General features: G+C 33.8%; 1 protein-coding gene and 1 long non-coding RNA gene across 3 annotated transcripts in view; both read left to right on the top strand.

Moving 5' to 3' along the window:
* Positions 1 to 16,130, top strand: part of LOC149789922 (uncharacterized) — a 28,577-nt gene extending 12,447 nt beyond the window's left edge. Inside the window, exons 7-10 of the mRNA XM_089973380.1 lie at positions 5,771 to 5,861; positions 9,489 to 9,613; positions 14,743 to 14,827; positions 15,605 to 16,130. Coding sequence (XP_089829506.1) covers positions 5,771 to 5,861; positions 9,489 to 9,613; positions 14,743 to 14,827; positions 15,605 to 15,928 — 625 coding nt within the window. The 3' untranslated portion in view covers positions 15,929 to 16,130. The remainder of the gene's footprint in view (positions 1 to 5,770; positions 5,862 to 9,488; positions 9,614 to 14,742; positions 14,828 to 15,604) is intronic.
* LOC149789907 (uncharacterized) overlaps positions 1 to 16,423 on the top strand; it is a 2,017,354-nt gene that overhangs the window by 1,806,067 nt on the left and 194,864 nt on the right. The gene's annotated exons all lie outside the window — the stretch shown is intronic.

The following is a 16,423-nucleotide window of genomic DNA, read 5'->3' on the forward strand; positions in this document are numbered from 1 at the left end:
GCAATAAGTAACTAACTGAGAGAAATAAACAATTGTTTTACAAAATTAAAGGTTAATGCAGAATATCTGCATGAGTAATGAATGTAAGATTATAACAATCGAGAGTTATTCACTTACACTGAACTTTACTTTGAAAAAGGTCATCATTTGAAACAGTTGACAGTTTGGTTCTGTGATGATACAGTTAGATTTCATGATCAGACTTTTGAAACTTCATAGTCAGGAAGCATACATTATTGAATGGAATGAATGCTACCACCAAATAAAATTTGGAAACTTCTTAGTCAAGAGGCATAAGTATTGAATGGAATGAATGCTACCACCAAATAAAATTTATGAACATACGAAACAGAAGTGAATTGGGTGATGTCATTGAACGTTTTTTTTTTTTTTTTTGACACTTTGAATACGAAACACGAGCAAGAAATGAGCATAATTACGAAGTAAATGTTCGGCAGTTTTGTAAATCTAACACATTCCATATATCGGAATCACCATTTTAGAGTACCTGTATATGTAGTTCTGCCTGATGGAAAAGACGGATGATCCAGGTGCTGGAAAACGACGAAAAACATATTTTTACAAGGATTTCGTGATTGTTAACTTCGTGAAGGATAGTACGTAGATAGCATAGATTTCGCTTCATGTCACAGTCATTAAGACAGCTGGATAAAACAACAGTTACAATAGTATCGACCGATGAATTTGCTCAGGCTATATTATCGCAAGAGGCATTATCAGAATGAATAAAGTGGCATTGTATATTTACGACAAGAAGCGATTCTTTTCTTGACAACGTAAATAAATTAATTTAGAGACACTTGAGCATAACGAAGTAAAACTGTACCAATGCTAAATATGTGATGTATTGAAAAGAGTATCAAGTCTCATCATCAGTTGTTGTTTATTTTTTTTTAAATGGGGGGGGGTCTTCCATTTCAAAGTATCTCAAATTTGTCTTGCACATGATCCGTGATGATATCGTTCTCAGTGAAGTTGGTTTCCATTGCTTTCTTCTCCTTGATATATGAGACCACCAAAAACGTGTATTTTCCCAGAAATCTTTGAATACAGTCTTTGGACGTATAAAATATAATATTTTGCAATAGTCGGTTCAATATAAACGTTTACCAAAATTACGTAAGAGCCGGGTGTAGCTATTTGAAAATTCATCAAGACGGGATGAAACATAATCAAATCCGTAAATTTCAGCTTCTTTCTTAGGTGTTGTTTCAGCTTTAAAACAATTAAACAACTTTTTCAATTGTGGATCTAATACCTGTCCTATGGATGGTTTGTATCTCGTGTGCAGTTGAGACTACCTTTGCTAAATTAACACGTAAATGTATACAAGCGAGGTACGCTTGACTCGGGAAGATCGTCATAATACAGAATATATATCGGCATTAATTTCTGTTCTCACCTTTTTTACGATTAGCAATTCGCTCTTTCAATAAGTCCATTCTAAAGACTGGTGCAATATATAATTTTGAATGTATGCATGTTTTCAATTGTTTTTGTTTTATGTCAATGTTGACACCTAATTTTGTTATCCCTTGAGTTGAGAATGCATATGCATCAGTTGTGATTCATTTGTTTTATTTTATTTGTTTTCATCTTGTCACTCATATCTGAAATAGATAAATCTAACAAAGAAAGTTTGCTTACGGGTTCGTAGTCTACAAGATTGGACTGCCTTTACCAGACCTATTTTCTGGGCACGCTTAAACCTAGTAAATACTTCATACAGGCTTGGTCGACAGCTGGGCACGCTTAAACCTAGTAAGTACTTCATACAGGCTTGGTCGACAGCTGGGCACGCTTAGACCTAGTAAGTACTTCATACAGGCTTGATCGACAGCTGGGCACGCTTAAACCTAGTAAGTACTTCATATGGGCTTGGTCGAAAGTTCTCTGCCATAAAGACAATTCCGATATTAGATAGTGATATTGTGTGAGCTTCTCTGGTTTATTGGCGAATGTTATGTCTAACATCTTATATAATAGTATTTTGAAGATTGTGTGGAGAAAAGAAATTTACTTTTTGACTTAACAAAATAGATGCCTAACACTGCTACGCTACCACCTATCGAATCCTATCAAAATATATAATGTGTTGTTCGAGTTTGTTTCAATCATTTCAAGTAGGGTAATTTCACGCAGTGTGAGATCAGCATCTTGGGATGTGTTTTGCTCAGTGCGTGATTTTTTTTAAAGAGACCAATATCATCGCTTAGTGACACGCTCGCCGTAAGTGAGATATCCGGTAAGGACAACGACGCTTTCGATTATTTATGTTCTGTTTTAAATGTTGTTTTCCCTTATTAAACTCTCGTGAACGTCTCACGTCGTCTCCCAGGTTCAAATCTACATTAACCTTTTGTCATTTGTCATGTTACCTTTCAAAGGTACCTCGCTAGCCTTGTTTTTATCTTGCTTCTATCTTCCCATCTTTCAATTATTTGGCAAATAAAGTTGGAAAATTGGCTAAACGAATTGTTACGGCAAAATAATTTACAATGTTACTTACTTGTAAAAGTAATCTGAAATTTAACTCGGTTTGTGATGAAGACCTATTCCAAAATATGTTAAAAGTTTGAAGAAAGAATATACAGCTAAATTTTATAGAATTTGCAAATCGAGTCAAAATCAGTATTAAACGCACTGATGTACATTGATCAAAGAACATGAAAAGGAAGCTGCCACGACAGTGAGAAATAAAACCAAAAAAAAGCACCAAACATACCGGAGCAGACAGAGAGTTGAATACAGAGAGCACAGTAATGAGTATATGAAACAAAGTTTTTTATAATGGTGATATACATCATCCTTGGCATCTTACAACTTCCACAAATTTAATTTCATTATTTCGCTCTGATGTCTCGTTGTAATCAACGTTTTTCAATGTTATTAAACTAACACTGTTTGGATGCAGAAGCAAACCTAGGTAAGTAAAAAAAATACGACAAAAAATATAATTACGTTCAATATCCTGTGGTTATCTCTCAGTTCAATTTGCAAATTATCCAATTTGTCAATCTGACAAAATCTGTACGAACACTGTTACACCAGAACTTTTTGCATCTGATTTTGATTTGAAAATTGCACCAGCTCTATGATCTTCCAAGATTTCATAAGTCTTTCTTTTATTATATATCTTCGATTTGTCCAGTCGAGTTTTTACCAGTGATCTCTTTGTATGCTCCATTTGCAATTTGAGCTCTTCAATTTACCATCAATATTGCAAATGTTGCCGTCGATACATCTTAGATCGCTATCTGTCTGTGATGTATCTATTGTTGCACTATTTAAACAACCGAAATAATTGCTAAAGTTGTCAAAATTCCTGAAACGAAAGATATTTTAAAACATCCAACATATGTAGATAATGATGTGGTATATACGCTAGTCAAAATAGATGAAGATGCTATATATCATGTTAAGTTTGATGCGCCAACATATATTCTGTTTTAACAAGAACAAGCAGAAATTAAATGGAAGAAACTATTGATAAATTGATAAATTTATTTTGTACACCAGTGTACACGTATGTACAGAGATTGCAATGGTGAAATATGCATCAAATTCAGAGAAGGATACGATAATGTGCTTAACTAAAGGATCATTCAAGATGATGGAAGATACCATTTATCAACAGGATCAATGGAGAGATAAGCCGAATGATTCTATTTTATAAAAGAATTGAACAAGAAGGATTTATCACACAGTAAAGATTAGAATAATTCTACCTTCATGTAGTAACTTCTGGATACCTTGAATAGACCTGAAAGAACAGAACAAACGCTACCCGAAAACCATATTAAACATACTGCTGCTGCACAAAAGGCAACAAAATATGTACACGAGGAAATAGGTGTCGTAGTTTAGCAATGGACTGAGGGGACTAGAAGCTGAAATAGATGCGATATATGTTTATATATATATATATGTACATAGAGAGAGAGAGAGAGGTTAGTTAATGTAACAGAAGATCACACAAATATACAGGCTTTTTGGAATATTAATTATGTAATTTCTTTTACTACGAAATATTAACATCTTCCTTACATCTATATAACACAATTGTACACAAAATTGAATTTGTAGTCTTAAAAATTATAAAGTTATTTTGTCATGGTAATATGAAAATGTATTAGTACGTTGATACAATGTACCAAACAATCATTGTCCAATGATAAAATATAAAGGTCATAATATTTGCCTAATGATGAAGAACAAATTATTTAGAATGTCATCTGCACCACAAATATACGATGTTGTAACAAAAAGCTAAAAGAGAGATGGAGACATAAATAAGCTGTAGAAGACGACATTGATATATAACAGATCACAGTAAAAACCAATATATATATATATATATATATATATATATATATATATATATATATATATATATATATATATATATATATATATATATATATATATTACGTTAGTAACAAAGGAAGGTTAAAATCGTAGGGTCAGAACTTATTGAAAAATATTTTACAAGATTCCAGCATAAAATGGTTTAAACAAATCATCGGAAGGAATCGGAGGGAATCGGAAGGAATCGGAAGGAAACGTCATATCGTGGAGAACGACTGATACTATTATTCAAAGGGATGTATGTAACAAGAGCTTTGTATAGCTGCAGCATTGGCAATGCCAACGTCAACAGCCGTTATGTAATATGGTTAAACGTGTATGGGGGGGGGGGGTAATCTGTCTCAAACTCTTGCTTCAGGTGGGTCATTTTTTGACACAGTCAAACCTGGATTGAAAGCTTAGCTGATTCTTCATACTGCCTTGTCTTGATTATCTTTCTATCAGAATTGATGCTGCTTATTTCCATGTTATATTAATTGGAAGCAATAGGTAAATCTGCATTTCTTTTATGACAATTGAAGATTAGCTATGTTGATGTTACAAATTGCCATATAAAAATAATGTATCTTCAATGATATTTTATCAACTAGCTTTAACAATACGTTTGTCCTATGATAACTTGTAAACAGTCACACGTGATCTCATTTTCATTGCGCTGAATATTACAAGTTATTTTTGTGCTCCCAGTACATGTAGAATTTGGATCATTCACATAAATCTGCCTAACCGTCGACTATGAATCCTTTCCTCTGTGTGTTGATTTTTTATTTATTTTATTTCGCTGAAACCAACATTATATCTCATTCGATTTTCTTCTATATTGTCCTTAAACGAGTTTGGATTGTATCCTGCACCCTCCTGTTCATACGTTTTTGTATTTTTGTTGTAAGATACCCGTGAAAATATAAATATGTGAAGGTTCTACCACACAAGCAATCAGCAAATTATTCCAGCACAGAAATACTATCAATCGTCATCGGTCACGTTCATTCTTAAGTTAACAATCTCTACAGCTATGGTTTCTATTATTCCTTCCTTTGAATTCGTATGATGTTTTCTATTTATTGCAACTTAGTAGGTCATCTCCTTTTTTTTGTAGTAGTGGGATTTCAGTAGCAAGATTTTTTGGGCCTAGAGTCGGCAAATAAGAGGCATTTTCCTGGAATCTTAAACGTAATCATTTGCATCGTTTCATTGGACTACTTGCGGTAGTAAGATTACATAGAAGACCCCTTTTTACCTGTTTAGATGTGTGCTATTCATACGGCTGTTGGTAAATGAATATACTAATGAATGTCGTTTTAGCAAAAGTTTGACGATTGTTCTAGACAGATAAGAATGTGGGATGATAATTGAATGATATATATCTATTTCTACACAGATTTAAAGATATACTCAGTTTGGAAAACAAAGCATGGTATTCGTGGAATCCGTGCAGTTCGTTTACAGAGGGAGGCTGTCAATCAGTAGCCGTGAGTACTGGCAACACGAACCAAAATGTCTACTCTTGCACTAGAAATATAACAACTTGTTAATGCTGTTGTCGCTGTTGTTGTTGTTGTGTGTGTGTGTGTGTGTGTGTGTGTGTGTGTGTGTGTGTGTTGGCTATACAGCTATAGAATGTCATCAGATATGATAATCCATCCTTTTAAAATTATTTCTTCTTCTTGTTTTTCTTGGTACTTAATCGTCCCATGTCAGATCAAAGTTTATTTGCTCCGTACCTTATCACACACACACACACACACACACACACACACACACACATATATATATATATATATATATATATATATATATATATATATATATATATATATATATATATATATATATATATATATATATATCGATATGTTTATCTAGAAACGACATGAGGACCTCTCGTGCAATAAAAGTGTTTTGATGATATGAAAACATAAATTGCAGAACAAGCATAATATCTAGAGGTATCATCGGGAGGAGATTAATCGAGTCTACGTATCAAGTTCGTTTTTTTTTTTTCTGCTAGGGGTCGCTATGCTCCACATCGCCCGTTCGCACATGGAGCTAACTGAGATTAATCGGGTATACGTATCAAATGAAATTTTTCATTTTTGTCTGCTAAGGGTCGTTACACTCTACATTGTCCCTTAGCATATGAAGTTAACTGAGATAGTGTTTTCAATAACTGCCGTCTTACAAACGAAGTATACTGAACATTGAGAGTTTTCGTTGAATGTATTATATTTCCTGTTAGTTATTGTTACGATTTCCATATGTGTGGTTTGACTGTAAAACGTTTAAATTGTTATTTTCTGCAATTAAACTAATGCAAACGCAAATTGTTATTTCAAGGTGTCGTTGTCTTCTAAGGCCAGTATGATTATTCCTGGGTATCCTCCTATGTAAATTTAACAAACAGTATGATTGAGACAGTTTCGTAGGTCAATGTACCAAGTAATTTGATTGGGGCGTTTTCTTTCAGCTATACCCAATCCTAATTCAGATAGATGGATACTAGTTACATATTGCACGTTATTACAAATGTAGGATCTCAAAATAAGTAGTAGCAAAGAGTGAGAAGCAACAAGCTTTTTTAAAATTAAACAAATATACATAGTAAAAATGTATTAAAAGAAGGAACTTATGGTATTACGAATTAATTCCAAAATAATACTAGAAATACATATACAAGATCTAATGATTAAGTTTCTCAATAACTTTAATAGAAATCCAAATTAAATACCACGCTGGAAGCGTTGATGCCCCGGTGGTAGCCGGTGTCGTGGTGATGTGCCACCAGGCTAAGATTATATCCTTATTTGAAATTGTTCTAAAAATCAAGTCTTTTTCCAAGAATGTTATTTTTGAGGACTTGGTGTTTTCAGAGAAGAATAGCTTGAATTAAATAATTTGAAATAATAAAATTCCAGCCTAAATTCCTGGACACAACAAAAGTACAATTGATTCTGCAATGATCTTAAAACATGAATGACCAATTTTCAAATAAACAAGGTTTATATCCTAAACTAAAATGACAAACAACACCCCAGATAAGGGTCAAAAGTTCAAGAAGTATCATAGATATGATTAGAAGTCCATCACTAAAATCACAAAACCAAAACATATGTCAATCATCACTTAGTCTAGCTATGAAGGAAATGCAATGTCCATGACTCGGCTTATGATAATGATCCTCAGTCAGAGAGACAAAATGGTTTACAAAATTGTCACTGATTTTGGACAAGGTCAGCTGCTAGATAAAATGTCATGTTATAAACAGCATATAATGAAAATCAAAACTAAGAAAATAACACACAATGAAAATTAAATATGCATAACACTTTCCCTTATAAAGAAAAAGAAATATTTATGCAACAAATTTTTCTTTTTACTATTAGTCAAATATACATGTGTTAAAAAAATACATAAAATGAAATCTTATAAATGTTACAAAATTTACATGAAACAAATTAATATTTCTATACAGGAGAAAGTGCATCTGCTATTTGATTGTATTTTCCCTTGATGAGCTTCATTTCAATATTGTATTCTTGCAACATCAAACTCCATCTCTATAATCTATAATATTTTTTTTCATCTTGCCAATGAAAGTAATGGGGTTCTGATCACTAAACACAATCATCGGAGAAGGAACTGATTCAATATACACTTCAAAGTGTTGCAAAGCAAATATCAAAGCCAAATATTCCTTCTCAACTGTGGAATAAGTTCACTGATTCTTATTTAATTGTCTTAGAAAACTAGGACAATTGATGATCTACACCATTGTTTGTCTTCTTGACTTAATACTGCACCAACAACACTTGTATCAGCAGATAGTTCAAATGATGAACTGAAATGTGGACCTGAAAGAACTCATGCACTCTTAAGTATGACCTTTAACTTATCAAAAGCCTCCTGACATTTTTAAGACCAATGAAACTTGGTTTTCTTCCTTATTAAATTTGTCTGGGGTTCAGCAATTATGGAAATATGGTGGGGGAGGGCTCGGAAAATATTCAGCCTTAACCAAAACTCGCATCAGTTGCTTTTACTGACAGGCACAGGGAATTCAGAGATAGCCTTGATCATTGCATCTATTGGTTTAGCGTGTCCATGTCCCACGATATGTTCCAGCAATGTAACACAAGGACGACCAAACTCACTTTTGAGACATTTGTTGTCAAATTTGCATCAGTCCGTCAAATAATTTTAGAATTGTCTCTAAGTGACCTTTCCAGGTGTCGTTGTAGATAATGACATCATCGATTTAAAGATCACAACTATCTCGACCAGATCTAATCATATTCAATAAAAGTTGAAAAGTACAAGGCGACCTTTTCATTCAAACCAGCATCGCTTTATATCGATGATGTCCATCTGGCCCCTTCCGTTAGTGGAATTTGCCAGACACCTTTCAGAAGGTCACATTTGGTAATATATTTTCCAATGTTGCTTTATCGATAGCATGTAATGAAATAAAATAAATTAAAAATTGCTAACAAACATTGCATAACAAATAGACATAACAACGGGTCAATGTGAAACTATGTGAACTGACGTCACATGGTCAAAAAACCTAAATCAGTGAATTGGGTTAAGGCGAAAATGAACTTGATTTTGGAAAAGGTCAAGTTCAATATGCAATATTACAGTATCAATAGCAAGTAATGAAATAATAATTAATAAATAATAATACTTAATCGTCCCATGTCAGATCAAAGTTTATTTGCTCCGTACCTTATCACACACACACACACACACACACACACACACACACATATATATATATATATATATATATATATATATATATATATATATATATATATATATATATATCGATATGTTTATCTAGAAACGACATGAGGACCTCTCGTGCAATAAAAGTGTTTTGATGATATGAAAACATAAATTGCAGAACAAGCATAATATCTAGAGGTATCAACGATAACGATGCGATAATTTGCTACAAAGCTAATTACATTTATGTCGATGAGATCCCAAACACTCTTCAGAGAGAACTTAATTTGAAAGATTACTGTCAATTAATGATAATATGTGTGTCTTCATTTAATTCCACCTTTCATTACGTTTTTACTTTTTTATTTCAGGTTTGTGAGATAGGACCCATCGTGCCCAATCCTGATTATATCGATCTTGGAAATCAGAATTCTTCGTGGTTTCACGCGGAGACTGGTCAGCTGATTCTCAGCTACCATGATCCTACTAGTACAAGGCAAGATATGTTTATCTCTTTCGTAGTTGATTCAAACGTTAGCTATTTTTGAGCATCCTTTTCCTCAAGACCTGGATGCAGACAAAAGTTTGCTTTCATCTCTGAAGCCACGAACACTACGTTCAGCGACGTTTACAAGTTATGCTCTGCATTTTATTCACCTTAAACTTCTTAAAAGCTGTGGAAATAAAACAGCATTAGCAACCGACTGTGTAAATAATCTACATGCAAATAGCTACTCTTCAGCTATGGAAAACCGATTTAGTCTACTAAAGTATCGTAGGGCAAACGTAGTCCCATTTCATCCGACATGTAATGAGGAAGAGTAACTTGAAATTAAACGATATATTTACTGTGCTTTTGAAAGAGAGATAATTTCTTCATAAAGAAGACCAAGCAAAAACACAGCACTATCAAACCAAAATTATTATAAACATCGACAATGAAGGATATAACATGTTTGTGTTGTTTGTGAATCACTCTTCCGAATGGCCTCAAAATCGGTAACCTTGGCAAATATCAATATTAACACACAATATCTGCAATACCTTCTTCGCAGGTCTCCTTGAGGTAGGTTATAGGAAACACGTATCACACTTCGCAAAGTATAGTATTAAATCTGTCTTGTCCACTCATGCAAAGCACATTCTTATTCAAGAAGGGAATCTGTACTTCATTCATGAAATGATCAAGCTTGAAAATACAGAACACGCATGCGCATCCATCTTTAAGACCTACAAGATCTTCATGAATACTTTGAATTTAAATGTCACATGATATATCAAATGGGTTTTGGATTAGTGACAAGGCACAATATCAAATATGAAATTATATATTGGTTTGCATATATATATATATATATATATATATATATATATATATATATATATATATATATATATATATGTGTGTGTGTGTGTGTGTGTGTGTGTGTGTGTGTGTGTGATTCATACAATTAATTTGGTTTCATTCTAATGCATGCAATTTTGACACCCTGCTTAAACAGCCCTATTGATATCGCGTACGTTTGATTTAGATTAAACAAACGCTCACTGCAGGTAGTGCACACAAGCACCAAATACAGCATTTTGTAAAAGGTTGAATTCACATTGAAGCTGTTGTTGTTGTTGTTAGGTTTAACGCTGTTTTTCAGCACACGATAGGCTATGCATGGCGCCAGCATTAATGGTGGAGGAAGAACCCGGAAAAACCCTGGGAGGAACCACCGACCCTCGAGAAGCTACTGGCAAGCTTTCTCTCTCAAATACCAACATTGGCCGAATCCTAGACTAGAACACACACATTGAAGTATTAAGAGTCATGACGCTACCATAGTAAATGTGCATATTAGCTTCAGCGTATAACGAAACACCGATTGGGACATTCTGTTAACTTAATAAACACTTATTTGTTATAGACATTTGATGTTATTGTGAGCGTCATAAAAGCATGACTCCTTTTTATTCACTACTGATAAAAAAATGACTAGTTGAATAGATTAGAATATACCGTCCTACACCAAATATACAGTTGAAATGTGAAAGCAACACGAATATATAGGCATATACCGTCCTACAACGGATATGAAGTGGAAATGTGTAAAAGACATAGGAAAATATAGGAATATTTCAACAGTACAACAGATATAAAGTTTAAATATTTAAAGCCAAAATGTCGCGGTTAAGTGCAAAATGTCGTTTATGATAAATAATCAGAAAAATACTGAATCTTGAAAGATGTTGGTCTTAAACATCGTTGGTTTCCATTGTTACGACTCTGTGGTCATAAACTAAGTAACAGAAAGGTGCGAAACCAACATCGTTTGTAAAACTTAACAATTTAATTATCAAAGTTATAAATGAAAATTTGAGAGGAACTTAAAGTATTATGAAGTGAATTCAGAGTGATCCTGATAAAATTCTATGAATGTCCTAAATAAATTAAATGTTCTGTATAAATTCAAAACCAGAAATGTACTTTTCCGCCAAGAATCATGAAGTTGTCAAGATGGGGAAGTCCAGAACTCCTTCGAATAATTCACAACAGTTCCAAAATAATATTATAGTTCAAATAATGACACTTTCTATTTTCACTGACAAGTCCAAACAATTGTGTTTTTCCCCTCTCAAATAATATCAAAGTTCAACATAAAACACGTTTGCAGACTTACAACAGAAACAAAAGAAATGAGAATGACTCCAAAATCGGAATGAAACTGATTGCTCAATTATTTCCTTATATACACCTTCTGCTGTAGCTAAACGTCACAATTTACCCCAAGGATCTTACTACTCATTTTGCCTTGAGTTTGCCTATTCATGTGGCCCAGCCCAACCAATGAGAAGTTACTTAATTCTTCTAGAAACGTCGAAACCCTATCAGCCAATGAGAAATTAATCCAAAAGCGCCATTAAGCCTTGTCATTAAGTTTATTGTTAATAATTGTCCACAGATACGTAAACATTTATAGATCTTGTGTAATCTTCGCTCTTACCGGACTAAGGTCACGTAAGCAAAATTTCACTAAAGACATTCTGTACAATTTGCAACCATGAATAATTATTGCAAAAAATATTTAACAAAATCATGCACCAGAAGTTCACACGAAATATAGATATACATAACACCATTAAAACCAGACGGTTTCAACGTAAACTCAAATTATGAGAAATGTAATTTCTCCTTCGAACTGAGAAATCCAGCCATTTTTTTTTTTTACATATGTACGAATTAATCCGATGTTAGTCGGAAATCCCCGTGAGTCAGCAGATGTCAGTCAAACGCTACAACACAAGATGTGATGATGTCACTGTTGTAAACATAAGAATCCAATACCAAGCTATTTCGGGATGACTTCAGCCTAAGTTAATTATCATAGTGCCCCAGCTGATTTATCAATATTCAACCGAGACTTATTTTTTATCTAATGCACGCGTTTTCTTCTCAGATCCGCTTAAAAGAAGCGGGCTCGACTTCTTTTCATTTCCTTTCTAATCAATTTGTGCGCCACCTGCTAATTTTGTGATTATTTTAATCACTAAAGGAATTTGTCGAATGCATTATATCACTACTTTCGGAGCACACCCAAGAAAAAAAGGAATTAAGAACGACTTCGTCAACGAATAAAGGGGCGGCACCTATTCATTCTAAACTGAATACCTGAACGTCGTTTAAACCAAACATCTTGATTATTTCAAAGAACGGTTTTTGTCAAACAGCATTTTTAACAAATCCTTTCCTTCTTTCCAAACTTTAGTTAGATCAGAAGAATGGTGAAAGTTATGATAAACGGCGGAATTGGGGCTTTAAGACACATGTGAACGTATGGGAATATACCGTCATACAACGTTAACATAATGTTGAACCGTTGGTCATTCATATTCCAGACATGAAATTACTATAATTTATGTTAAGGGGTATGAAGCTGTCTTATTTCACACCAAATAAATTTTGCTATATAACACGTTCGTTTCCTGTCTGACCGCCCCAGTGGCCTTAGTGGTTAGAGCATCATCCTCGGATGCGGGAGGTCGCGGGCTCGAACTCCAGCCGAGTCATACCAAAGACTTATACAAATGGTACTAGCAGCTGCCTCGCTTGGCACTCAGCATTAAAAGGTTTGTGTTAGGACAGGCCGGCTTGGTGTCAGGATAATGTGACCGGGTGGGACATGAGCTACATGTCTGCTGCATAATGCCCCAGTGCTAGACATCAATATCAACTGCCACACTGCAGACATCGTAGCGATATGACTGAAATTGCTAATGCTACGTTAAAAATCCCAAGACACTCTTATAAACACACCCCTTTCCTCCACCCAAGACCCTGCGGAGAACCTTAATTCCATGCTAACACTCTCTTGAACATGTAATTTTGAACCCTCCAAAGCTTAATCAATCCAACACAAATAGTTCCGCCATCATCACCGGAATCAGCTAATAATGCACGTCTCAACCGCGTAGTACATGACCCATAAACTTTAGCGTGGTTTAGTTCAAACACCGTTATGCATATTTTGTACGAGTACACATAAAAAACCTGATTAAACCTTAAACCTGCTGTCCATTAAGAACGACGACATGTAATTGCATGATTATCAAGCAGATTCACGGATCTATCGACAAAAATATAACACAACATTGATAACATTAAATCTTATGGCCATTGGAATTATAATTTTGTCTGACCTAATATAACTTAAAATAGATTACGAACATTTCATGTAGTAAAATATTTTCTCAGACACAAATCATATAAAGAGAAGAGGAACGTTTAGCTGTTACATTCCTCTACCATTTTTTGGAAGACGATATCTTCCCGACTAAACCTTTCTGCAGTATAACTATATCATGGCTTGCACACTACATTATAATGGATAGCCGCTACATAATTTTAAGTTAAGTTTTGATATCTCCTTTCTTTATTTTCCACACATCTGGATTATGATTGTGTTTAAGGATCTGGCGAATTGCAAGAAACCTGCATTTATTAATCTTATTATCGAAAACTGTCTGGTTTTTGCAAACAGTGACTCACAATTCCGGTAAAAGTGATCACTGTTCTATTCAAGATGAGTAGAAAATTTGGAAACCTGAATCTAAACCTCACCCCGAAATTATGTGGCGACTATCCAGGTTATGGCGTAGTATACCATCCATGTAGACATAATCTATATGGTCGCACGTGGCGGAAAACCATCGATGTGGGGGGGTGGGGGGCAGGTGGTGGGTTACTTTCTACACAAGACGTTCTGCACGTGCCCCTGCAGATCGATTGTCGAAGCGAGCAAACCTCACTTTGTTGGTAAACTCCAGGACCTAAACATGCACTATGGGTCATAGTGTACGCGGCAAGGGATCATACTGTAATTCATTATACAAATAAATGGTAACTTTGAACACAGAATTCTGTAACAACAAATAATTATTACAAATATTAACGAATCTCAAGAAATAAATAGTACAACTTTTTTAAACCATTGATTACAAGCGATGAAAGGTAAAAACACTTTATGTGCCATTAGACGAATTGCATTACATTTGCTACAGTGCATAAAGCATGATTATAAGATTTCAAACAAGTGTGCAAAATAATTTTCTTAAGAAGAAAATATGCTCTTCTAATTTCAGAAGAGTTAACATCACACTATTATGCGATGGGGGCAGGGATGGGGATCTTACAGTTTCGGGACCAATAAATTCGACCTCGGACATCGTAAGAGACTTTTGTTATTGGTTGTTTGGTTTTTTGTGTTTTTATTTTTGTTGATGTTGTTGTTGTTGTGTTTGTTTTTTATGTTTACCTGTTGGTTATATGAGAAACATGACCGTAAAGGTATAGCAAATGACAATACGTTATTAACAAAAGAAAGGATTTCTTTCTTCGGGAAAAGAATAATTAATGCAGCTATTTTCCTGCCCATAGGAAATATAAATAGTTGTTTTCTTACAATTGTCCTAAGAGAAAAGGCCTCTAAACCAGGGAAAGTCATTTTAGTGGACGCGAAGTCAATATATATATATATATATATATATATATATATATATATATATATATATATATATATATATATATATATATATATATATATATATATATATATATATATATATTAATATAATATATATATATATATAATATAAATTCAATATAATAGGTGTACTGGTTGATAAAAAGTTCATATTCATCTAAACAAGCGTTGTAACTGTTTTAATACTTGATATAGAGGGGGAAAACATTGAAGTGCCATTTGAACTGCATGATGCTAAAAACTTAACGTAATGACATCACGTAAAAGTCACTGACATCATGACTATGTAATATGGAAGAAATATCATATGTCACGTGACGTTGTGCCATTCAGTGAAAGCCCGTCTTGTGAGCGAATCATTTCATCATCAGTATTAACATATTTTAATATAGTTCAATATGTTAATTTCATGGTATCTTTATATTTCTTTTTGTGATAACCTTTTCTTACTGAATTACTAGAAAATGGAGCTGAGAAGTAAATACGTCTGCCCAACTTTATTACCAAGTCCAAACTGGAAGAAAAGTTCCACGTTAGCTGCATCAGATGAAACTTCTAAGCATGGATCCAGAATGACCACTAAGGGAACTGTGCCTGACCAAACAATGGCTACCAATTTAAAAAAGGAGCACCGATCCAAAATAATTGTCACTGAGACTGCTTATGGCCGACAAGTGATTAGGGATTTGCGACAGAAAAGGAAATACAATAGTCTCCCGTTGAAGGCATCTGATCGACTGAGAGCTACCGGATTTCTACCGAAACGGCGCACCACGTACAAGTAGTACGATTGGGAATATTTCGTGTCGACCACTTTTGCCGGATTTGCTACAGAACGGCAACGTTCAGTGGTCAAGCCGACGTTTTATTTTATTCTTCACAACCCCTTGACTACCCTGTTACCGTCTATAGAGACGTCCATATCCGGTTCTCTTTCGTACACTTGTCATCGATATCTCGAAATAATATTACCACATATATTCCTATTTCAGATACACTGTATAATGTATGTGAAAAAAAAAAAAATATATATATATATATATATATATATATATATATATATATATATATATATATATATATATATATATATATATATATATATATAATGTTCACATGATTATAAGAAAAAAATTTAAAGTCAACGTTGAATCTCTTTCATTTTTTCATGAATAAAAAACGTATTCTTAAATTTGGTTTGCTTTGTTGTTTTTGTTTTGTTTTATTTAAATTAAAGAAAAATAATAAATGCTGGGGCTCCTTCTGTATACCAAATGAGC

The sequence above is a fragment of the Sinohyriopsis cumingii genome, chromosome 10 (genome assembly GCF_028554795.1).
Source record: "Sinohyriopsis cumingii isolate HCF-2022 chromosome 10, ASM2855479v2, whole genome shotgun sequence".
NCBI lineage: Eukaryota > Metazoa > Mollusca > Bivalvia > Unionida > Unionidae > Sinohyriopsis > Sinohyriopsis cumingii.